The sequence below is a fragment of the Gouania willdenowi genome, chromosome 4 (genome assembly GCF_900634775.1).
Source record: "Gouania willdenowi chromosome 4, fGouWil2.1, whole genome shotgun sequence".
Lineage (NCBI taxonomy): Eukaryota > Metazoa > Chordata > Actinopteri > Blenniiformes > Gobiesocidae > Gouania > Gouania willdenowi.
The window spans coordinates 12,592,542-12,619,192 of NC_041047.1; the positions used below are offsets into that span (position 1 = coordinate 12,592,542).

At 36.6% G+C, this 26,651-nt stretch overlaps 2 protein-coding genes across 5 annotated transcripts; both read right to left on the minus strand.

Annotated features, from left to right (window-relative positions):
* On the minus strand, window positions 1-8,794 carry LOC114461763 (gamma-interferon-inducible lysosomal thiol reductase-like). Of its 3 annotated transcripts, none has more exons than XM_028444108.1 (7): window positions 2,989-5,185; window positions 1,973-2,161; window positions 1,818-1,865; window positions 1,644-1,736; window positions 842-994; window positions 293-361; window positions 1-140 (listed from the first exon to the last, which is right to left on the minus strand). In XM_028444108.1, exons 1-7 carry the CDS (start codon window positions 3,196-3,198, stop codon window positions 87-89), a joined length of 816 nt encoding a protein of 271 aa, XP_028299909.1. In that variant the 5' UTR covers window positions 3,199-5,185; the 3' UTR covers window positions 1-86. The 3 variants fall into 3 exon arrangements, with proteins under 3 accessions (XP_028299909.1, XP_028299910.1, XP_028299908.1); XM_028444109.1 differs by lacking the exon at window positions 1-140 and adding an exon at window positions 8,670-8,794 and having other exon boundaries at window positions 162-361; window positions 2,989-3,134; XM_028444107.1 differs by lacking the exon at window positions 1-140 and having other exon boundaries at window positions 165-361.
* Window positions 8,589-26,155, minus strand: LOC114461762 (phosphatidylinositol 3-kinase regulatory subunit gamma-like). 2 transcript variants are annotated; one of them, XM_028444106.1, is made up of 14 exons: window positions 26,130-26,155; window positions 22,617-22,687; window positions 21,796-22,157; window positions 18,675-19,355; window positions 15,631-15,750; window positions 15,028-15,133; window positions 14,781-14,879; window positions 13,745-13,925; window positions 13,383-13,505; window positions 12,229-12,371; window positions 11,276-11,452; window positions 9,653-9,724; window positions 9,375-9,536; window positions 8,589-8,940 (listed from the first exon to the last, which is right to left on the minus strand). In XM_028444106.1, exons 4-14 carry the CDS (start codon window positions 19,027-19,029, stop codon window positions 8,751-8,753), a joined length of 1,728 nt encoding a protein of 575 aa, XP_028299907.1. In that variant the 5' UTR covers window positions 19,030-19,355; window positions 21,796-22,157; window positions 22,617-22,687; window positions 26,130-26,155; the 3' UTR covers window positions 8,589-8,750. The 2 variants fall into 2 exon arrangements, with proteins under 2 accessions (XP_028299907.1, XP_028299906.1); XM_028444105.1 differs by having other exon boundaries at window positions 13,383-13,508; window positions 26,130-26,147.
* Between the last annotated feature and the right edge of the window lie 496 nt (window positions 26,156-26,651).

Sequence of the window (26,651 nt, forward strand, 5' to 3'; positions counted from 1 at the left end):
TGTTACTAACTAAAGTGTTCTTTATTTCTCATGCATTACGCAAATACACTAAGTCGTGGAAACAAATACAGCACGATAATGTGTACTTAGTTTCTGTTCATTTTCTCCAGAGCTCCAGTACAGACAGCTGGTTTCACGCCCTGTGGACATAAAATACACGCGATCACATCTGTGCACATCACAAATGTGACTATTGTAACAATGAAAACAATGATGTGCTTCTATGTTAGCAATATTGGTAAACTTGTGCATTTTTCAGATCTTGCATTGCACAAACAAAGTAAGTCCTCACCCTGTAGAGCTGACAAACCAACTGGACGAGGGACGACCATGCTTGGTCCTCGTTCTCCTTAGTGTATTCCTGCAACAATATTTACAGTACTTGATGGTTAATCCCACAAAGCTTTTAGTCTCCACCAGCAAAACTGTAAAAAACTGTGCTCAGAAAAAAAAAAAACTAATTTAATATTTTGTACAGACAAAAGTAAGTGTTTACGTGGGCAGGAAAAGTGGATAAGTATTTATTACAATCATGAATCACAAACAGACTAAAGTCTTTTTCACAGACTTTTGATCTTTTCCTTGACATAAAACTTCACAAAAAATTCAAAGTGCAATAGTTTTTTAAACGAATATCCACCGGTTTATTTTCTGTTCAAAAACTAAATACATGTAATGAATTTCAATTAAGTGCATTTTCTCTTCGTTCAGACTCATATCTTGACATTTGCAAATATATTTCTATGTATTTTTGAATGATGGAAACAGATTATTTAGAAGAAGAAAAATATGAATCAGTTTCTGTCTGATCATATACTTAGAGGTGGTTCTTGAGCTTTACCCCATTGAAAGTGACCCAGGGAATGTGTCTGTGTGCTGGGTTCAGAGCTCGGGTCATGACAGCGTTGTCATGCATCAGCTGTTTTCCAAGGCTTCCTCTTACACAGGAGTCCACAGTGGACCAGGAGAGGGAGGGGCTAAACATCTGGATACACTGGACACAACAACAACAACATCAGATGTGCTTAAACTTTCTGTTTGTAATTTATACTGTAGAACAGAGGTGTCAAACTCATTCTAGTTCAAGGGCCAAATACGGACGAGTTCGATCACAAGTGGGCCACAGGTTTTAGGCGGGAAAATGAACAATTTCTATGGGGTGCAGATTGTAACGTTGCGAATGCTAAAATTTCCAGCAACTTCTTGCAACATTTAGCAACAAACCACATTTAAAAAACGTATTTCAATTTTTTAATGGTACTTTTGACCAGATTTACAGCAACATTTGTGAAATGTGTGATGTTTTTCTCCGCATGAAAATATAATGTCAATGTTAAATCAAGAAAAAATGCAGGATTTTGGAAAAATAGAGTTCTTTCAACAACTGAATTATTTGGTTATATACTCAATGATTCATGTTTTCACTGTCATTTTCACTTTCTCCTGCGGGCCGAATTGGTTGCTCCAAAAGGCCGAATTTGGCCCCCGGGCCATGAATTTGACAAAGGTGCTGTAGAAGATAATCTGGAGTTTTAATTCGATTTGTCGTTTCACGTTCCCGAAAATACCTTTCAGATTTTTAACATTTCAGCTGATGATGAGGTCATGATCTTACCTATATAGTATATAGTGTTGATACTCACAGACTCTGCAGCACTGAGGACATCTATAGACGACTCCATGCAGTGGATGATGGGAAATGCCAGTGAGTGTCCTGTTAGGTGAATGATGCAGGCCTGGGGGAAATATGTGGATTATTTACTGACATGTTTCTGAGTAGGAGAAATGCTACAAAGCTGCTAATGTTCATCTCAAACCTCGATGACGTTCCCTCTGCACTCAGGAGACGCTGGAGATGAAACGTCCTGCAAGAACCAATCAGTTGTTAAACTAAATACTATTAGTGAAGTAATTACAGCATAACTATCACAAATGTGTTCATGGGTCACTGACAGAAAGAGGGTGGGTGCACCTCAGCATTTCCATAAGGTATTAATGTGACTGCCATGATGTGCTGCAGCATGGTCCAGGTGGGAAACAGCTGCTGCGTGATGAATGCTCTGCAGGCCGGACTAAGGCTCTCATAGTACAACGTGATGGACACTGGAGGAACCCTCAGGTTTGGCTGCAAAGCTCTAACCTCCATGCACTGTTTCTGAACCTGCACAAGAGAACATGTTCTATACTACTTCACTCAAAAAAAAAAAAAAAACAACTAACAAAATCAGCAGTTGTAATGTCAGCAAAACCTCATTGAAACACATTTTATTGATAAGATGAATGGATGCCCATGGTGAAGAATTATTAGCAATGAGCAGCTTTTTTTTCTAATGTATGTTGTTTAAAATGAATGCTTTTTATCACCAGATGATTGGTTGGAAAACAGAACACTCAATGCAAAGTCCTTCCTTTCAATTTGCTGAAATGAATTCATTATCTATAAATTTAAAGGCATCAGGCTTTTGGGCATAAAAATGATTTCTTGGGATGAATCGATCGTCTTCAAAAGGAAATATTTGGTCTTTTGATTTTCCTGAGCGCGGCCCTGCAGGTCACATGAAGATGGTGGCGTTTAATTTCTGAGGCATGACTCTCATTTAAAATCAGACTGAAGTCACTCATTTAACTGCGCTCAAAACAAACAAAAAATGGGCTTTACATTAAAGTAGAAAAAAGTTATACATTGAAAATAATCAGGAAATGACAGGTTAAGGGTTTGAGTTTATACTAATAATTCATACATATTAAATTTTCAAGATTAAAGATATTTTTGCTGATCCTCACTGAGAGACACATATTTTAGCTTTGACAACTCATTACACACATAAATCTGACCAGAACAAACTGCATATTGTGGTGCTTAATAGAGCTTGAGCAGTTATTTCAAAAGTCTTGGTTTTATTTTAGCTTTTATTAACTATGGATCACATTAGCAATCAATCGTGCTGAGTCCTTTGTAAACAGACTTAAACACTTGATTCTACTCACCTTGCATTCTACGGCTATTTCCAGCGAGCGGCACCACTGAGATGGAGGATAGCGACAGGCCGGTTTGGGATGAGAAGAACCTAAACCTGTGAGGTTATCACAGAGGAGGAAAAGCACAGCCAGCAGCCCTGACAGCTTCATGATCACTGAGGACAGAGAGAGGAAGAGGAGGGCTGAAGCTGCTCCTCCATAGAATGACAGACAGCTCATATACTCAGACAATGCTTGTTTTTCACCTTCTTTTTACTCGTCCTGATTTGGAGAAATGACATTTTTAGTTTTCCACTGCACATTTAACCAGTCTCACACTAACTTGTTAAACCATGATCTCAAGTTTATTTGGGATCTGAAAGTGCATACATTAATCATCGTGCTCTGAAATAAGTCAAATCAGGTTTTACATCAATGAAATAGTTTGAGATGACTCCTATATAAACACAAACAGTCTCTAATTGAGGACAACACTCTGAATGTTATTATTGCATACCTAATACATGAAGTTATTTACTCACAGCAGAACGCTATCAGCTATAGGTGCAGCTAAACTCTTTAAAGCAAATAACAAAACAACCTCTCAACAGTCACAAAGGAAACTCAGCAGTCACAGGAAGTTTTACAGAGATCATTTTAACATACAGTATACGGAGACACAAAGACATGAAGAGTGAAATTATCCTATTTGCAGCTCAAAATCCCTGCATTTGAAATTTCAAAACCATCCGTTTCTCAAATTTCAAGAGAAAATGGTGAGATTGCAGGACTAAACATCATTTTAAACACGCATTTTTATCTGGTTATTATTGATATTGAATGGTATTAATGTTTGTAAGTACACACGGACAGATTTCATGTGATCAATGCGTAAGATCACAGACGTCTTGATAGGACTTCGTCACATTATAGTTTCGTTTTTTTTACTCGACAAAAATATAAATATAATTTGGTAGAGTTTTCATCCACATATTTTTCAAATTAGTCATAGTTTAGTTTTATGTCGCCTAAAAAAAAAAAAAATTGCAGTTGATGAAAACTATGACCAAAATATTTAGTCAACAAAATTAACACTGCTGACCCGCTGGGTAGGCGCGTACACCCTGGAGAGGGCGCCAGTCCATCTAAAGGACAACATGGATGGCCAGACTATCACTAAAAACAAATACACAGTGCAATCAAACACAGAAAAATTTAAACAAAAAGCTGGAGAATCATTTCTTTCTGAAGAAATCTGATATATATATATATATATATATATATATATATATATATATATATATATTTTTTGTATTTTTTTTCAATCTTCCAAAGTAAAACTAATGTCTGACAGAACAAATATCAGATTTAACAGGAAACGTTTAACAGCAAATAAGTAAAGTTAACAGGCTAAATTATTGCACTGCAAACATTATTTTTTTTTAACACAAAGGCTTATCTAATCCATTAAACTAAAGAGATCATATAATATAGTGTTTTTACTGCACTTGTTTCTAAACGAAGCAGTGGATTTTGAATGTGTTGTTGCCTCAGGGATCTCCTACATTTTCCACATTGATAAAACATTACAGTTACAAATAAGAATAAACACAACATGACACAAATCCCAACACATGAACATCGAAAATCAATGATGGGTGACACAAAACACTATGATACCACATGAAAAATAGATTTTCTGTCTTTTTTTTTTGTATATTGATTTTGTTTTTTTGTCAGTGCAATCTCTTGAGCAACTTCTTACAACCCCCAGCATCGGGCTGCACATTTACATAAAGAGTTGTAGCATCTCCACCTCATTTGAGACACTTAAGTGCAAAAGCCATGCTTTAAATCATAAAGTCCACAGAGCAGTACTCAGTTATGTTTTTGTGCACATGTAACCCTGTTTTGTGTCTCTGCTGCAATCCATTATTCCCAAACACACACACACACACACACACACACACACGATAATATAGAACAACACTGAGAGCTTGGATGGTAAGGTGCAGAAGCTTGTCACTGTGCACAGTCTGTGCAATGCATCATCAGACAACACGTATGTGCAACACTATAGCATGCCAAATGCAAAAACTCTCTTTTTCATAGCCGACATATTTTGAACATTTAGCTCACTTTCCTCACATTTAGTTAATTTTTCTTTCATTTGAGGCAGAAATTCATCTAAAACAGCATGTTCTAAATCATTGCTAAAATTTGCACAAATTAAAAACAAATATAAATCTAAATGCTAAATGTAAATCTAAATGATAAATTTAAATGTAAATCTAAATGTTAGATTTAAATGTAAATCTAAATGTTAGATTTAAATGTAAATCTAAATGTTAAATCTATATCTAAATGTTAAATCAGTCGCCTTGTGTAAAGCTAAATATTTAAAAATTATGCAAAGTTGGCAAGTCAACGCCTGTCAATCATGAGGCCCCGCCCACATCACCGACTGCGACTCAATGAGTGAGGAGATGGTAAGAGCGAGACATTACGGGATCGCTCCAAACTGACGAACTCAAAAGAGCGGTGAAGACTGGTGTATTCACTTTTGTCAGTGATGAAGTCACGGAGGACGCAGAAGACTTTAAAGGGTGGAGTGTGTTGTATGTGGGTGGGGCCTCGTGATCGACCAGCGCTGATCAGCCTACTTTGTATGATTTGTAAACATTTAGCTTTACACTTGGCTACCGATTTAACATTTAGATTTAACATTTAGATTCAACATTTAGATTTAGATGTAACATTTATATTTAGATTTATTTTTCATGTTCACACATTTTTAACAATGTTTACATGAATTTGTCTCAAATGAAAGAAAATTTAGCTAAATGTGAGGAAAGTGAGCTAAATCTTCAAAAAATGTCGGCTATGAAACAGTGTCCAGGCTTTTACATTTGGACCCCCATACGACACGGAATCACGGAATCACACACTGGTGTGTTGTTACGAGCGCAACACATGCACTGTGACCTGTGCAAAGGGCGTTTGAATGAATGTCTGGTGATCTCAGAGTTTGGCCCCGAGCAGGTAGCACCAATGAAGGAAAGGAAAAGATTAAAACCTAACACACAAATCTATATGCTCTCTTCAGCTGGTGGTTAAGTTATAGAACCAGAATCGGAATAAAAACAGTATCCAGCCATGACGTATATAGTCTAAGAATGGTTATCTAAATCTGTTACATGACAACTGCATGCAAAATCAACCATTTACACATCTTCACTGCCACAATGGACGAATCTGACATAACCAGTCGAACTTTGTGACAGAAGAAGAAAGAAAGAAAGAAACGGTCTCAGAAACCTGATCCTCACAGTGACAGATCAAGCACAGGTGGAAACTTTTTAAACAACAAGAAAGAAAACACTCACATATTCTGTCATCTTACTATGAGTGTTTGTTTTTTATCTATAAAAATAGAAGGAACTATTCCCTGTAATCCACAAGCACCATTTCAACCATATTCAGTCACAATCAAAGGAGTCCCTGGATCCCACAGCTGAAACAGTTTGTAATGTAAACAAAGTCAAAGATAAAACGTGACGTGTGTGGATACAAATGCAATAGTTTATGCAAGGTTAAATACTATAGGCGTCTCTGAGAGTGTTGTGCTGTTATTTTCATTTGTATATAGTTTGCAATATTGGTCCCCCATGCCTTAAATGTTACATTTTTTCCACACAGCCACCTAAAATACTTAATATTCCTATAGAAATATACAGCTGTTGGGTCATTTATTAATTTTACTCTGAAATAACAGCATACCTTCTGTTTCCTTAAGAGTTTTCTGTAAAATCAAACAGTCAAAAATAAACTTGCAGTGACTGTTCCATTAAAATCACTGTGTGAAAACGTGGGCGTTTTCTCCACTTTTCATGCATTTCTAATAACATACAAATATATTTTCTCTTGCAAATACTGGCATTAAAACTAAGATTTTCCTTATTTAAAATTCTTTATGTAAATTGTGTAAAATCAATGAGATGAGTTTACATAGATTTTCAAAAGATACATTTGAATTTTCTTCTATTTAGAAATTTATAATTGAACCCATTTTGATATGAATAACTAACTTTATGCATTAAACCATTTTTTGTCAATAAGTGAAATCTGAATGTCTGAGCAAAGTACAAAAAGAAATGTTTTTTTTTTTACACAGTCAGGGGCGGATTCACAAAAGGTTTAGTGACATTAAAACGTGTGCAAATGTCACTCCACGCGCTAATAAGGAGTACAAAGCCCAGGGAATCAGGACTGAATGTCTTCAGCGCGTCAGAATGCACCCTCATTCCATTTAGCACGTTTCCCTCTAATGAATATGCATAGTAGGCGGATCTCCCAGCGGGAGCAAAAATATGGGAGGAGGAAATGCAAATAAATTGATGCAGGGGAAGCAATGCGATTCATGAAACCTGGAACTGTTTTGGTGATTGTTTTAGTATGGAAAAAAAAAAAAGGAAAAGGAAAAAGATTTTAATTTGTTTATTTAGTTTTCTACATTATTTAATGTTTGTGCAGCAGACATAGAAGTCCATCTGCCTCAAATTTAACTTCCTCAAATGTCAGTGTGCTTGTGCGCACTGACGTCTCCACATTAAATCAGCAAAACGCTCATTTAAATAAGGGCGATCTGCACCAGCTCTGCTCGTGCACTAATGATTGCTGCAATCTTAGCAGCAGATGAGGAAACTGCGTCACTAAAGGATTTAGAGACGCAACTGAATTACCACCCTTTATTTCAGATCTTTGTGAATCCGCCCCTCTGTGTCCCGGGCAGAGTTGTTTCAGTAACAGCGTAAGCTTGGTTTGCATCCTACTTTCTATCAGTTGAAACATCCTAAAGATCAGAATGAGATGACCTTCGTCGCCTTCAATAAACCCCACGTCTAAAAAAGTAATTTTTTCTCATAAGAAAATACTTTTTAATTATATATTTTTTTTTTTACCAAAAATAAACACTTCTCTTTATCCAGCACATAAACATCTGGGAACAGTGATACGGTGCCTTCTTATGAATGCTCTGATACCTGCAAGGTTGACCATGTTTACAATAGAATGCTTTTCATTTCAAGTCTCTAATTTAACTCTATTCACATAGTATTTCATCCACTGTTGCTTCACTCTGTGGTGCTGAAGGATGCATAGAATGAAAGGATGTGGATACATTATTTGTTTCAATTTGGCTGAATTTTTACATTAGTTACCTATTAATAAACTTAGTAAGATTAGTTGTGCTTATCCTTATAATACATAGACACTCGTGTGACATTAATAAGGGGAAATATTAAATTGATTTCAGCTTCTAGAAAAATATACTTTCCCTTCTAACATAGAACAGGTTTTCAAATGTTCCCTCTCTGCTTTAGAAAGATTTGTAATCTTAATGTTAAAAATACTTAATAGTTGCATACTGTGTAACCATGTTGTCCTTGCCAGTGAGCACAAATCAGACAGTTTACCCGTTGGTGTAAGAATCCTATATTTCTCTCTCTTAAATTAAACTTTGGTTGAACCAAACTGGCTGCCATGCTGATGTAAGGAGGGAACGACACAGTGAATAGCTCAGCTAGCGTTAGCTGACTGTTGGCTGTCATTTTTCTTCAGTGATATTTCCTGTTTCCTGTGACATCTTCACACAGTGAGATGTGTAAATTAAACACAATACTGCAAAGGTGACAAACAACATGAACCAGTACCCTGTTGGAGCCATAGAACAGTGTCCTCAGTGCTAATACTGTGGGTGAAGCATTGGGTGATGGTGAGGGTGCTGGTGTGTCTCAGCTGGGCTGCTGGCTGAGTGCGGGCCAGGCCAGGGTTACATTCAGCTGCTGGTTGTGCTGGATCAGGGATGTGTGTCGATAGTGAAGGACGAGCTCCCTCAGCGATGAGTGCAGGTTGTAGGGCTCAGCAAAGCCGTAACCTGTGGACGTCCTGTAGATCACGCAGTGCTTCACCTCCCCCTCCACACTGCACAACAGACAATAGGGTGTAAACGTGTCAGTCAATAAAGCCAATCTAGAATGAAAAAAACCAGGGTTCTCGCCAGCGCTGTTTGGCGTAGGGTCTCCTGATGCTGTGATTTTGATCCCCCACAGTGTGAGAAAACCCCACTAAGATAGGTTTTGACCCAACAAAGCAATGAGGTAATGTTGGGATTTGATCATCAGTGTGTAAAAAAAAGGGATAAAACTTTCTGCTTCTATCGCTCCTGTGCTTTAACATTTGTGTCTTCTGTCATTGAAACAGGGCACTAATGTATTCCCACAGTTTCCTCTTATCATCCAAAAACATGAATACAAAGCACATTTTAACGGACTTTTGGAATAAATAAACTGCACGACAAAGCGTGACTGGGTGAGAACACCTGAGTTGATAAAAATGATGACGTTAAAGATACTCACACAACAGAGCAGGCGAATGAGCCTCTCTGAGTCTGACTGTCTCTGATGAGGAAGGTGCCGTCCCTCTTCCCTCTGAGCAGCTCCTCTGCCTCTTTTCGCCTCATTCCACCGACATACCAGCTCGTCTCCTCCTGATGGGCATCATCTGCCAAAGTGTATGGACTAGCAAGAAGGAGAAGCATGTTTTTTAAAATCCTGTACATCAATGATCCAGATAAATCAAATTGTGTGGTGTGTTCCAAATACACTTTGGATGAAATCTGATAGCCTGGACTTACTCTTCTTCTTTATTCCTGATCCCTAGCCAGTCGTTTATCTGGCTCTGTCTGGTTCCTTGCTGCGTGAGCCATCTAAGAAAAAGACAAAAAAACAAACGGCACATAGTCTTGGTTAGATTAGGAGTGTGACGATATCTCGATATGGCAATATATCGCGATATTTTTTCGTACGAACGATTATCGATATGCTCGCGCTAAATATCGTTTTTTTTTTTTTTTTTTTTAAAAAAACCTTTTTTGCTTTTTCACTAAAATGTGCAGGTAGGTCTTCACAGAAATTTTGTGACTGTTTGTTGAAGGAACCAATATATTGTTTACTGGAATATTGCACTATAATGGTGTAATTGGTTTAAAAGACCCTATTTTTTGTTTACAGAAAGCACTATTGGAGATACTTATTCATTTACATTGGTATTTTGACACTTATTTACAGAAACGTTGCACTAAAATAGTGTCACTGTTCATAGGACACTTTTTAAATCTATTGTCTTTCAGAGATATAAAATAAAAATTGTATTTTTTCACATATTCTTTTTTTTTCTTGTTATATCATAGATTATCGTAGATTAATTTCTGACCAATATATCAATAATCGCAGTAGCGTCATATCATGAGACAATCGTTATCGTGAGCTTTGTATCACGTATCGTATCGTGAGTTACCTAGTGTTTCCCACCTCTAGGTTAGATTGGACAAAAATACACCAAAAACATTATTTTCAGTGAAAAACAATACAGTCTGCCTCCCCTCTGTTAGATTCCAAACAATCGGGTGTTTTATCTGTGAAGCAGAGTTTTTTAACCTTGGGGTAGGGACCCCATGTGGGGTCGCCTGAAATGTTTATTAATTGGTACAAAAAAAACCAGGTAAAAACGGATTTTTGAATTATTTTTCAAATACACATCACACACAATAAATATCAAATAACTGTATCCTACACTTAAACTTTGTCAAAGTCAAATATAAATCTGGTTAAAATAAAATGCAGTATAAAATAACTGAGGTGACGCACTTAATGATGGTTACTCTGCATTTGTAACAGACTTTAATAAACATGATCAAAAACTAATTCTAAAAAAAAAAAATATTTGGGGTCACCGGACATTTGTGATATCAAAAAAAATGGGAACCTCTGGTGTAAAGGAACAAAGCCACACGTTCATTAAGAAATTAACATTTGCTTACAATCATGTCCACAGAATACTGACTCCAGCAACAACAACACTGAAAAAAGCCACAGCTGCGGCAACACCATGGATACTCAGCTCATTAGTACGTCTATGTTTAAAACGCAGCTGTGTCGCTGGAATGGCAAAATCTTATCAGTCGGATCACAGATGGATTTCATCTGATGAATCTGATCGAGGTATGTTAACACGTCTGATTTGCACAGCACTCTAAAGTTCATGTGCAAACAGCATCTGAGCTGCAGGCCAAGTTGTGAGATAAGGCGAGGAATGCTGTGCAGATACCTGCCTAATGGAAGAGTGTCGCCATTATCATCATTCAGTGGCTTCCATTTGTGCAGCACACAGTGGTACATACACTGTGCCTTTTGTACACACAGTGTTAATCCAAGCCAGACTTCAGCTGTCATCAATGCACAGAGATGATCCGACTTACAAGAGGTATTGATCTCGGATCTTTCTGAGCTGCATGAGGTCGGGTTTCAGGTCGTTGATTTTGTTGTCCACCTCTGTGTGAGCTCGCATTTTATTCCTCAGCTCCTCCTCCAGCTTCTTCTTGCTGTTGTGGATCTCCTCCACCCGGGACTGCAGCTCATCTGAGTCTCTTTGAATTCTGTGGCAACAAATTAATGTGATTGTTATTGTTAATATGCAAGATGATTATTACTAGATGTCAGGGTTCGGGTCAATTATAATTGTAATCACATAATTGATAATCAATTACAATTATGACAATTATAATTGTAATTGAAAAAAAAAAAACTGTTCCTATTGTAATCTTATTTTAATTGTAATTGAGTTCAAATAATTCACTTTGGAATGGTAGTTGGCATGGAAATTCTATAAAAACTGTCATTTACAATTTAATTTCACATAAACCTGTGGAATAATGTTACAGTTCCAAGTCTTACACATATGTAATTCATAATTATCTAAATATGTTTCATATCAAGTTTTCCCACCTGTCACTTCTCTTGAGGATCATTTTACAGTTTTAAGAGCATTTTAATCTCGGTGTATACTGACAGAAAAAAGGGAATCAAGAGATGATAAACAAATTGAATGATAGATAATATTTTTTACTGTATTTTACAGCTGATTTAAGACATGGGTCAAAACTGACCCGTTATCATAAGAGATGCTAACAGAAAGCTAACAAGTTTTATGGGCGCATTCATTAAAGGCTCAGTAATTGTGATTAAGGGAATTTTAACTGTAGTAATCGAGAACATAATTGTAATTGACTTTCAGGGCAAAAATAACAATTTTATTTTAATTGTAAATTGTAAAAATGCCTATCACCATAATTGTAAATGAGTTGTAACTGAACATGGATAATTGAAAACGTGATTGTAATTAAAAAATGCACATGAAACAAAAGCTTTTTACTTGTCGCTCTCTGTGTTGTTGTCTAGTGAAAGGAACATGTCGATGTATTCTTTGCTGTAGCGATCATGGGTTTCACACTCGTCCTCAAAGATCCGAATAATTTCACTGAAGGCCTCAATGGCTGTCCGCTTGCTCTGCAGTTCCTGTGGAGAAAAGAATACATCATTTGTATATTCAGGGTTCTCGCCAGTGCAGTTGAGAGTAAGGCAAGGCAAGGCAAATTTTTTTTTTACAGCGCATTTCATACACAAGGCAACTCAATGTGCTTTACATGATCAAAAAGTGCAACAGAAAACATTCAACAGCAAGAAGAATAAAGTCGGCAAAAAAAACATTTAAAATCATTTGAAATCATCAACAAACACATTATATCAAGTAGTAGAAGCACAATAGGCTAAGATTTGGATCCACTATGCTGGTGGGTTTTAACTGGTCTCACCCTGGGACCCACATTTTGCCTCGATCATAAAATCGCGACACACTTTTTTTAATTAATTTTTTTAATTCAATTAACCAAATTTAGATTTTCAAAAATAGCTGTTGAAAACACATACATAATAAGTTGAGGATCGCTGCCTTACGCTGTGTTTCAACCGCTGTAGGGGGGTTTTCTGTTGTTTTTTTCCCTTTTTTAATCGGTACCGTAGTAATAATTGTTGCACACTTGGACACAAAAGAGACCTAACCTTCCATAACAGTCCCACATAATACCTATTTTAAATGTGAAAAGTGCATCTTCAAATCAGTCTTTTGAATAAAATGTTATTTCTTGTCTATACAGTGTCTGAGTATTTATTTGTGAAGCATGAGTAACTCTCTACCTGCATTCATCATGACCCTTTACGAATTAAACTAATAACTTTTGGCTTTAAAGTAAGGCTGTAAAAAAGATAATAATAATAATAAGAAGAAGAAGAAGCAGAAGAAGAAGCAGAAGAAGAAGAAGAAGAAAAAAATAAAAAAATTTGGACCTCAAAAAGCAGGAAATAGTGTTTCAGAGGGTTATACATTTCAAAATTTTACAGGGGGGGATGCCCCAGGACTACCCTACAACACTAGCTCTATGTGATCCCCTACTCTGTGAAATATTCCTGATATTGAGGACATAGCAGGGTTCTGTATTTACTGGGCCTCTGTGGTTGATGTTACTCTACCTGAGAAGTTTGGTTCAACTCCTCGAACAGACGGTCGTACTCTTTGCTTTTCTCTTTGTACTTTTCTTGAAACTGCCTCAGATGTTCTCCGGCAGCATCAATGTCAACTTCCAAAGGAATTTGCTGCTGTACACACAAAAAAGGGGAAAAAATAGTTAAAACAAACACATCTTTTCTTTTATTCAACTATTTTAAGCTCTTTAGCTAAATGGTACAAACAAACAAACAAAAGGGGAATTCATATTAAATTGCTTTCTTTTCACATCTTTTATTGAACGACAAAGCCTCAAAATAAGATCAAATACAGCTTGATCTTGTACAACCTCTGACCTACTCACAGTATGAAGCCTTTAAGAGTTTACCTGCTGGTATCTGGATATTGGGTAGAGTAGCCGTGTGTCCAGTTTGGCGTTGTACTGGGCCAGTGACTTCCTCTGGAAATATTGAACCAGGTCGACCACAGAGTGGAACAGCAGTGGCTCAGAAAAGCCATACTTCCCTGCATTGTGGAAGATTTTTATCAGTCTGTTGGAGCCCTCTTTCCTGTGAAGGTCAAACAATAGCTGAATGAGCCACCAGTGTAATATACAAACCACAGTAAATCCCTTTGTCTTGTATTCTTATTGACACAGTGGATTTTTGCAGGTGAATTGACCAAGACTTCTTTGTTTCCTTACTTTGTTTCTTTATTTAACTCTTTCGTTCAGTTATTCAAATTAGATGCCGACTGATTAACCGGTGCAGCCGATTAATGGGACTGATTTTAGCTATCACTGATTAATCAACATGATAATAATATTAATCAATAGCCAGGTCGATTATTTATAATTGATGGATTCACTTTTTTGCTGCATTGAAATACTGTGGCTCTGTGCTGTGCTTTCTGCATTCTAAACATCCACTTTTGAACCAACAGTAATGATTACAAAATGACAACACTAGGAGACGTCCACTAGTTCATTGCTTACAGCTACATTTTACCTTTTTTGATTTATCCACGGTTATTGCAACTTTTGTTTTTGGTTTTTTTTTTACATTGTATTCCACAATTTTGCTTTTTCTTTTTTCAATCAGTGGCTTTTTTATGTTGACAGTGTTACTCAATTAAGTTTTTCTTTTTTAATTAAGTATTTGCTTCTATTGGGGTTATCGAAATATTTTTTGTTCATGTACTATATATATCAACGTTGTTATTTCATATATCGACTATAGGCTTCGGATATCGGCTTTTTATGACCGCCAATATTGGTATCAGGCAGCCCTAAAAATCCCATATTGGTTCATTCAAATCACCAATAGTAGAATCATGCAGGAATCATATTGTGAATTGTTAAAAAATATGCACTAAATTACCAATATAAACATAAAATATCACTAACAAGATTAAAATGTGCTCACCTTAGTGTCAGTGTGTATTCCCCTTTAATCCTACTGGAAGCATCACGAACCAGGAAGGTTCCATCAGGAGTGTTTCTCATCATATTATTGACTTCATCTCTGGACAGTACAAAATGACATGAGGGATTGAATTAAAAAAAATAAATAAAAAAAACTTGAAATATGGACACTGGGAACTGGAAAGGTTTATGGTCTGATTTTATTTATTTTATTTTTTAAATGGTACAGTGAGTGAAACATGCAGTACCTGGCGATGTTGCCCCAGTACCATTCTGCTTCGGACAGCTGGTGCTCATCCAGACTACAGCCACAACCAGCCACAGCTTTAATCACATTGTTGTCTGTTTGAAGTTCTGTCCAAAACAATAACGAGTCAAAATGACTGATAGTAAGATGAAAATGTGATTTTTTTTTTTGTGCACATAATTGCAAAATAATTGCAGTTACTTTGCCCATCATATATTCACAGACTATTGATGTTTTTTAAACAAGAGCATTCTGCTAAATTATGTTTCATTGATTTTATTTGCTGTTGGTTTTATTATTGCTTTTATCTGTTGAATCTGTTCAGCCCCTGTTCTGTAGCACTTTGACATTGCTAGATGTAAAGTCCTTTACAAATTAAAGCTGTTATTAATATTATTATTATCATTATTATTATTGTTATTTCATAAAAAAATGACAAAAAAGGCAGAAAACTGGCCATTTCTGTGTTATTGAATCACAACTGTTTTTATTGCAACTTTTTTCTAAAATCAAAATTACTTTACTTATGCATTTTAGCAAAAATGACATGCCCCAGAAAGTAAGTAGGCTAATAAATAATGCAGAAGGGTTAGTTAGAGAGTACCTGCTTCCATGGTGATGTTGGTTTTTAGTGCAGAAACCCCGTCAGAATGAGGTGGAAGATCCAGCCGGGACTGAGAGTGGACTTCACCGTCGCTCTGACCCATCTCAGTCTCCAGGAACTCTGAAATATTAGCCCAGCGTTACCCACCAAGTCAGCTCAGGCCAGTGCATACATGACAATCTTCCCTTTGTGAGTGTTTCTGCACGGTGCTGGGTCCCCTGATCACCCTCTTGAGGGGGTGCGGGGGGGGTTATGTTTGTGTTGCTTGGTCTTGCAGCATCGTGGGCGAGACTGCCCAGACTAGCCTGCTGACAGGTGACACTGTCTGACTGCCTAAAATACCAGAAATGACACTCCTCAACGCTCAGCCACACTTAGTACAGCTAAATGCTGCTTAGTGCTCGACCTCGCCTCGCCTCGCCCAACAAACAACAGCTGTCAGCAGTGAGATGCCATGTCAGCCTGGAGGACCTGGGCTTAAGCACTGCTAGTGTTTGTGTTGGTTGTCCTTATGTGTGTGGGTTAATGTTGCAAATGGGAGCAGGCAAAGGTGTGAACCTGTCCAAAAGGCATTTCCTCAAACCTTCTTAAGTGAACGGTTTGTGTTGTGCGGTGCGTAAACAAAAGCACACACACACATTGGCCGCTGTGTTAGGCTGTTGGCAGTTGACATACTGTAAATCGTCCGGTCAGCACTTGCAGAGGCATGCCTGGAGATGTCCTAAATTGCTGCTGCAGACAGCACTGAATGTTGGAGTGATCACTCTTGCACTGCTGTAACATTAGAAAGAGTTCAAACTCGATAACCTCAAATCCATGAGTAGCAGCACTCGCTTTTACATTTTTAATTACATCTTTAAAAACATTGTTTATTATTTTTTTACATTTTGATTAATTTATTATTAATAAATCCTCTCATTACATTGTTCAGCCTCTGACATACACTCTGCAACAGCACATTAAGGACCTATCATCCTATTTAGGGTGGCCAAACGTCCTGCATTGTGCCTTGTTAGAGCTAAATATCAGCAACAACAACCCAAAATGTAACAAGACCCAAATTGTTTTCAAAGAAAATGTAATAAAACCCAAAATGTAATAAATGGTCAATAATGTAATAAGCTGAGCCCAAAACGTATAAACTTTTTGCCTTTTTTAATATATATAAAAATTTTATATACACACACACTAGGGCTGGGCAATATATTGACATTCAAGATATCGCGTTTTCTATTTTGGCTAAGTAGAAAATTACAACATCGCCTATATTGATACATTTTTATTTTATATCTTGTTTTGTATCAAAATACTCGTTTTTTGAGTTGCTGCTTTTGTTATTTCTCAGAACAACATTAAAAGCACATATATATCAATTTCTGGGTGCGTCCTAACTCAGACCTTCCCCTAAACAAGCCACACTACAAAACTCACTCACACGTGCTGTCCCTTACAAGAGAAGAAGCCAAAAGTGGCTCATACTGTGCAGCTGTTTGTCAATAAATGTGACTGTGTGGCAGCAAATTTATGGTAAAGTCTTACCATAAAGTCTTAATGGTAAGACTTTATTTGAATTAAAAATATGAAGATTTATATCTTATATCGTCATTTTGAGAAAAAATATTGAGATATGAGTTTTGGTACATTTAACCCAGTCCTAACACTCACACATACACATATTTATTTACGCACACGCATTTGTGTATGATACTACTCTCTATATTAAAGCAATAAGCCATTTAATCCATAAATCACTGACTCACTGTATGATGTAATAAATAAATGTTTTGCCTGCCCTATAATGTAATAACGATGGCAAAAAGTTTTTAGGCTCAGCATCTCGTTACATTAGTGATCAGTTGTAACATTTTGGGTTTTATAAAAAGAAAATTATTAAACTTCAGGCTCAGCACTTTTATGACATTATTGACCAGTTATTACATTACATTATTTTTTATAATAATCTGAGTCCACACTCAGTTTACTGAAGTTATAACATAAAAAACCCCAGTAAATTAAAGACAGAATGTAATTTCTATCAAATTCCGAGTAAGTTAATCAAAAAGTGCAATGGTTGTCTGTCAAATCCTAAAAAATGAAAATGCCTACTGAACCCTAATCCCACTAAATCCAGTTGATGGGAGTGTTGGAGAATGATCAAGTGTGCCCTCTACTGGTGGCTTCTGTAAACACATGATTATAACTCACTATTTAAAAATTAGCCACTTCCAAAAGATGGATAATTAAATATTGTTTACACACCGATCCCTGTGGCATGTTTTCCAAAGAACAACGAGTGTGTTATGTGTGATGTGTGAGATATTGTTGTGGGTGAGTTCTGTGTCCTAGGTTCCCCTTTATTACATGATTTATTTAATATTTAGTTGAAGTAAATCAAAATATAAAGTGCAGTTTTGTTCTAAAGAGTAAAGTCTCTTTTCTACAGGAAGAAGAACAGGAGAAAAGTTTTGGGAATCATTGTTCTAAAGCAGGGGCGACAAACTCATTCAGTTCAGGGGCCAAATACGGATCAGTTTGATCTCCAGTGGGCCACAGATTTTATGCAGGAAAAAGAGCAATTTTGTGACCAATTTCTATTTAATTAGGGGAAAAGCCATAATTTGATGCAAATTGAAAAATTTTTCAACAGTTTAACACTAAAAAAAAGAGTTTAATTTACACAATCATTCATGCATGTCTTTTTACTTCTTCCTGCAGGCCGAATTGAATACTCCAAAGGGCCAAATTGGGCCCCTGGGCCATGAGTTTGACACTGGTGTACTAAAGGATTGAGCTTCAATCAGCTTCATTTCAACGAAATCTGAGAAATGTGCAAGAACTTCAAGACAGCTTCAGAATTCTGCAAGCAGATGTACGTCACTCAAAGACAAAAACTAAAAGATTTGACTTTTCATACATAAGGCAACTCAATGTGCTTTACATGTTTGAAGTGCAACAATTAGACAGAAATAATAAAATCAAACTATAATTTTTAATCTTGCATTTTATACTGCATATTTGGAGAAGAGCAATAATTCCAGTCTTACCTTGATCTGATGCCTGAGCCACAGGACGAGTCCCGTCCGCCTGCACTTGTGATTGGTTGAGCAGAGATGATGTCATCTCAGGGAATACAGGATGGTGCTGGGAATCATCCCTCATGTGGTTGGTGTTCTGATTCATGACAACAGCTTCATCCCTGAGATGGAGCGCTGCTAGTGATGACGTTGGTAAATCTGCCGGCTGGAGCTCGTCGCCTTCTGTCCAAATCTGGGAACTCTGTGCAGCCATTTTCCCTGCAGTGGACGGATATTCTCGAGATGGTTTTATTGAAGATGTGAAGCAGCAGGATGTTTGATGATCACATACTATCAGCTTACAGTTAAACTCATGGCTGAGCATATACAGCGTAGCACAGCGGAATTCATGGCTGCCCAGTGTTGTGGAGGTAGGAGACGATTCTGTGCTTCAGCCGCCATTTCAAACCTAGCACGTGACACAGGAACAACATGGCCACCAAAATCGTGCACTTTTTAAAGTTCTTCAAGGAGAATCTGAAAGTTCCAGCATGGTTCTGCTCAACAGGTTGAAAACCTGGGAAACTACCCAAATCATCCAAGTCTGAGCATCTGCTGACTTTATTCTTCGACACCGTGACACGGGCTGTGGAGCCTAAAGGTCACTGCAGAGGGAGGGGTTTCATTCATCAGTCGCTGCATGTCCCAAACCTAGAAAGACACAAATAGTTCCAGATCAATTTAATTATTAACATTACCTCAAAAAGCTGAGAGCTAAGCAGGAAAATGGTGCATTATGTCATTTCTCTTTTCTACCATCAACCAGCAACGTACAAATACTGTTGAGCCATCTGGACAATACTTTGCAAAAGTACTTTACTTTTTATTATTCCAATACAAAATTATACAATCATCATCTTAATAACAGACAAAATAATCATACAAATAATAACACAATAGGTTGTTTTAAATCAATGCTTTTCATTATATTTTTGAGGACAGAAACATCCTGCATAGCAAAGGGAAAAAAGCTCAATGTTGATTTTCAGTATAAATACTGACGAGGAGTCATTTTCATATTTTTTAAGTATCAGAATTCCCAAAGTGTTTGATCATTTACCAACTCTAGGAAATGTGAGGTTAATTTTACCTTGCTGATGATGTATTGATGCAATAGTAAATCCATAGGAGTATATCTATGGAGGACCAACTCTGTCATAATTAAAAATAAAAAACTAACTACAGATCAATCAATACCTACATATGTATACCATAAATTCTATTTATTTCTTTATTTATTCATTTAATATTTTATTTATGCACACACTTCAGCATGCACAATGAAATAAAATAGATGAAATAAAATAAGTTAAATAAATAAATAGCATTCATATCATATATTCAGGCATTAAGTGATTCATTTATCAATGGTGCAGATCTGCAGGTAATTATCTTTTTTTAATTATGGCACAGTTATCCTAGTTCTAAATTTATTCAGATTCACTTCCCCCCAAAAAATTAAGAAATATAATAATTAAAAAAAAAATAAATAAATTTGAAACATTAGATGAAATTCCAAGTCTTTAAAGAATATATGCTAATGAGTGAAAGAGACGATAGCTAAAGTGGTTCTTGAGTGATTTCTTTAGAGGGCAGATTATTAATATATAATAAAGTATCTTAAAAAAAATAGGGCTTTGCATACTACGTGTAATATTGGCACCATTTGATAAACATGAGTAAAAATGAACAGTTAGTGAGAATGAAGCATAGACTTAGACATTATAAAATACTGTATGTCAATAAAGAATTAATATAAATTCAAAAGTCTATTTATTTGGGAAAAAGCTGAACAATCTCAAGTGTGGCAATAAAATTACATCGTTTAAAAAAAAAAAAAGCAAGTTGCGTAATTTAGAATTGAATTTAAAGTATTTCAAACAATTGTTTAAAAAAGATAATTGCGCATTATATTACATGATGTATTAAGATTCAGGATTACTCAGCAGTTCAATACACTAGCATAGGCTAGAGATATATGTAAGAACATAGCTACGGTGGGTGATCGACATGGAGAAAAGCTGCTGCACTTTGGAATTAACGTCAATTTGATTTTGACGTCAAGTGAAGATTTAATTTTTTTGCAAGAATGACTATCAATCAATCAATGTTTATATATGTATATATATATTTAAAAAAAACCTGGGTTGGATCCAATTTGATAAAATGAAAAAAATTAAAGGTACTTTTCCCTATTGATTTACGATACCAGCTTTAAAAAAATTGAACTGGCCATTTATAAAAATTTGGAAATTGTGCATAATATTAACATGTATAGCTGATTTATATGAAGTGTGTATTCTTTTCACCACAGAAGCATATGTTTAGAGTCTAAAGTCCCTACGTAATGTACGATTAGTAAGTGCAAGTCAAAGCATCGAAAATGGCGTCCAAATCGGAAAAAAAAAAAAAAAAAGGATAGTTCGCAGCCACAAGGTCGTGACGTTTATAGTCAATTATAATGTGCTTATTGAGATTAAATCTGCTACCTAAAGTGATTCATGAAAAACAGAAAAAGTGTGACTATAGAATCCTCTACGAGTGCTCATTCATTACATGTCATAGATGACGCACTATTTTAAAGTCATGAAAACGCACTGACACAAAAAAAGGCGGAATCTAAGACGAAAAAAATGGCTTGAATTGAATAGATACAATATTAAAATACTCACTGAAGTTACTAAGTTGGATATTTTTTAAGTGTGACATGCATTACAAAGAAGCGCCAGATGAAAAAAAAGGTCACCTACTTTAATGGAGTCAGCCGCGATCAAAGTATTCAATCGAACAATGATCGGTGATGCTGATGTTACATTTCTGTGTATCTGGAAGTTTGTTTGTTTTGTTGTCGTTTGAGGCTCTTATAAGTCAATGTTTTGTCCCAAACCAAACACGAACGACACTATTTGTGTACGCCATATTTTCCCATCGCCTTCAAGCATCCCATCATCCTGTACGTAAGCTTCGAATGACGTTGAACATGCACAGAACTTTCACATTTTCCGGAAACATCTGGACAACCTAAAGCAAGAAAGATGATCGGTAATAGTGTCTACATGCATGGGACAGACAGACAAACATACAGACCTACCTGGTTTGAGGTAGAAAGGAACGGTCGAGCTCGGGAAGCCAGCATCTCGTCGACATCCATGAAGCGGCGACGAGACGTTGCTGGACGCACACGTGGCTCAGATCAAACCAACCACCGGCCTCGGTCCTCACGCCATTCTGTGTCCCTCCACCCTCCCTAACCTCCACTCGTCCTATCCCGTACAGGCTCGTCTCCCGTCTCCTCCATCTTTTAAAGATCCACTCGACTTTTGCTGTGGTCTCCTCTGCGTGCTCTCTTTTCCCTCGCAGTCATCTTTTTAGCTTCTCCCACTCCTCTTCATCAAAAACATCTCAATCCCTAATAAGAATCTCTGCTTTTCCAAGACATTTCCAATAACATGTCTACTTTGAGAGAAATGCAGAGAAGAAAAAAAAAACAACAGCTTCTCAGATCAAGGTATGCAGGTAAAAGAAAATAAACTTAAAAATACATGTTATTTTACAAGAAAAAGCTTTAAACTGCAGGCAGATTTCAGATCTTCTGTAGGTAAATAAAGACTAACATGAGAAAACAGCTCTACACGTCGCACTGCAACTCTTTTCCACAGTTTGAGAGCAGAGTGTGAAAGCACAGTGGGGGGACAGAGACATGAGAATGAGTTGGTGGGTAAAAAAACTCCTATATAAATAAATAAGTGATGGATGCCACTGTTGCTATACAGAGCAGTGGGCTTAGTGGGCTCCTGAAATCCTATTGGCCGGTTGTTGCCATGTGCTCGGGAGCAGCATAGACGCTGCTAACAAATCAAGGAAATGTTCTAATATTAGACTGTATGTATCTAGGCAGCAGGAGCCCCTGACCTCTCAACTCCGCCGGCGTTACGTTCCACTTCACAGATCGGCATGTTTGAAAGAGGCGATGTGGAAGGAATCTGTTAAAAAAAAAAAAAAAAAAAATGTCACAGCAGTGCAGACTAAACAGTAGACACAATTCTCCGCTACCACCCCCCACCCCCCACCTCTCATCCCCAGCTCTGATAAATAACAACATCTCTGCCTGTTACTATTATTCAAAGCATTCCATCAAAGCCAGTGTTCTAAAACTTGGCATAATTTGTAAGTTTGCTGTAATAAGCAAGGTCAATGCATTACAAATGAATACTTGTTATTCTTTTGCCTTTCGTGATTTTAAGATGCAAACACAGATGATGGCAGAATTGTGACCATTTAATGCCTGACACAGCACATTTTACACCTTTCCTCCTAATATCATCTAGCTCAGTGATTCTCAACTGGTGGGTCGGGACCCAAAAGTGAAAGACCTGTACTGGGTGGGTCGCAGACAGCTGGTCAAAAATATATAAATACTCAATGTCTCTCATGTTTGACTTGTCTTTTATTTTGAAAGAAACTTTTCTTTTCACAGGCATGCTGTGAAATGCATTTTGCATATGAAAATATATACATTTATGTTTTTTAAAAAAAGATTAAATATGAGCGTTTTCAACAGCTATTTTTGAAACACTAAATTTGGTTGGTTGAATTCTAAAAAAAAAAAGAAAAAAAAAGTGGGTCACGATTTAATGACCGTGGCAAAATGCGGGGGCCAGGTTGAGACCCCTGATCTAGCTTAGCCTTCCTTAGTGACAGCTGGTGATGGTTACAATTATGCAATATAGCGAATGTGTTGTTGTTTTTTGCAGAAAAAAACATGTGTAGTTGTTAAAAGATTGCACTTAACCTACATCGACAAATGCAGACATGGTAAAATAAATAAATAAATAAAATCTAAACGTTTTTTATGCAGTTGAATTTGTTCGGTTTAAGCGGATACAGATTTAATGTAGTAAATAGTAATTTAAGTAAGTAATATGTACAGTAAGTCACAGTGACAAGTTCATGCAGAACATCATGCTTTTAGACCAGTGGTTCCCAAACAGGGGTACATGTACCCCTGGTAGTACAAGAGCACATTGCAGGGGGTACTCAGAAAGATTTATCAATTATTTAAAAAAATAATTCCTAGTTACTTTTTAGGATATTTTTGGGACAAACTAACAGTACTATAAAGGGTTTTCACGGCGCGTCATCAAACCATAGACTGTAAAAAAGATGGACGGGACAATCCATCGCGGAAGTGAAGCTTTTATTTTTGGAGCTCCCACTGCTGACTGGCAGCAGAATAGGTCATAAACCCCGCCTCCTCACTGTTAACAGATGGGATGTGGGTCAAACTGCAAAGTTAAAATACTCGTCACATAATTTTTTTTCAAACCCAAACTATGCTGTGATTATTAGTTATTATCACCCTACATTGTGTTCAAGTGTTAATTCTATGTTCTATGATGTTTGTTTAAAATAAGTTATTTGAGGTTCAATTATGGGATTTGACGTCATATATTAGGATAACTGACAGCCGATGACTGGGCAGTACGCTAAATGGGCGGGGCGTGTTACCAGGGCTGCTTCCGCAGGACTCTACTGCGAAGTCTCTGGCTCCAAATGACGTCAAATTTGCAAGATGGAAGCGCCCCAAAGCGCTGTATTTTGGCTTCAAGAACGTAGATTGGGAACAGCTACAGTGCACGCCCACTGCATCAAATGGGAAGTCGCCATATTGGAGGTACTCAGCAGGTAAACAAAGCAGATCCCGAACGTTGAACAAAAGGAAATGGTGAATTATTGCCGTATTTTGGGCTGTACCAATCGGTCAGACTGTGAAAAACATTTAGTTTTATAGTTATAAGTTATAAGAAATCAGGGAAAACAATGTCAAAAATGATCAGAGGAAAGGAGGCGTTTGTGGTTAGTGAAGCTAAACCAGGATCTACGAGACAAAAATCTGGACAACATACAAATTTGTTTGGCCCTTTTCTTGTCAGGTAAGTAAATTGTTGATTGCAGCGGCTCTTAACTAATTGTCTAGTGTGATGATAATAACATAATTCATATCAAGCTACTGCATGTGGCATTAATGACTTCATATAATCAGATTTAATAGCCTGCTAGACTAGCAACACAGTTCTTAAAATGTAGAGCTAAAATGTGCTGTATTTCCCATTGTATTCCAGGTAAAAGGTCTGACCTAGGAATGTCCCGATACAACTTTTCCATTTCTGATATGATACCGATATTGCAGCCTTGCATAATGGCCGATACCGATATTTATCCGATATCAGCATGGATCAGTTATTTGTTTTGTTTTTTTGTTTTTTGATAAAAAAAAGAATAATTCCTTATTTTGTAGTGTGGAACTGACCCATTTATTATTAACCAATTGGTTACATACATTTTAACCTTCAACATAATATCTACAGTATTCTACAATTGAATAAAATTAATTAAAAAAAATGAATTGCAAAAAAGAAAAAAAAAATTCAATCTGATATCCGATATTCATTTTCGGGCTGATATCAGACCGATATCCGATATCGATATCGGATCGGGACACATCTAGTCTGACCTTTATCAAAAGGATGACCCAGATAGGTTTAGGGTTAAAACCAGGTAGTTTGCGATATCAGGATACATAATGGACGGAAGACTCTCCGGGTCGTCATTGATCCAGGACGAGGGAGCTGACTCATATAGATCTGCACCACCAAAAAAACGCAACTTTTCCAAGTCCTTCCCTGTACGCCTTTGCATCTATGAACCTATCACGTGACTTAAACTGACCAGTGAGGGGCGCTGCGTATGCATAGAGCCGATGTCTATTGATACGTTTAGCGTATTCATAGCCACGAACAATAAAATACTATAATTTCTTGTAATTTATTGAAACAGGATTACTTTATGCTATAGATACCATTTTATGACACTTCTGGCAATTGGAGACCATAATTAGCTACATTTTTACAAAGGAGGTCGTATTTACTTACTATTTAAGTAATTATATAAAAGTTGCATAGTATTTAAAAAATACTAATGAAATAAAAAAAAATGCACTATAAATTCCACTCATTGTTTTGAACTTGTAGATTAAGCCTTAGAGAACCAATGTTTGAGACACAAAAAAAAGATTGGGGACCACGGTTTAAGACTATTTAAATCACTAAAGCGAGGCTTTTGCTGTGGCCACATTATGTGCATTTACAGGCGTTGCAAATGCAAGTTTGAATGGGAACATAAATTAATACATACATAAATTATGCAAAACTGCGAAGCGTAAAGACAGGAGTATACTATTACTAATTAATCACTTCATTATTATTGTCTCACGCCTGTACACGCGAGCGCACGCGTAAACTCACGCGCACCCACACACGGAAGTGGTCTGACACTTCCTGATTTTCACTTCATATCTCCGTATTTCAGGTGTGTACGAATCGTGCACAAACATTATGAAAAGAGGGTTTTATTTTTCGGACTTACCTGCAGTTCAAATGGGATAAGTTACTCTTTACCAGAAAGAGGAAGTCCACGTGCCAATCAACGCCACGACTTCCCTTATGAATTTCAAAACAAAGGTCATTCTTTTTTTTTTGTAAGCTAGAATTCTTCAAATATCCAATATGTCGGTGTACATATTTCTTTATTCATGCCTAAAAGGTAGATTTGCTTTGTTACAAAAAAACACAAGTCAATAAAAAATTTTTTTTAAAAATCTTAAATTGGTTAAATAGTGATGTCTGATTAGCTTTTTTTTTTTTTTTGCAAATATCCGATATATCCAATATTGTCTAACATAAATGGATTTTTAAAAATTATTATAATTAAAGTACAACATTACTAAATTGTTTATTTAATTACTGTATATAGTTTGTAGTATGAAGTACATTTAATTAAGTAATGTAAGACAACACTGAATAAGAAGGTTGGTCAAAAACGGAATTCAAATAATGTTGTTTTTTTAACATTATTTTTAAAAGTTTTTGATTTTTTGAATTAGCAGTC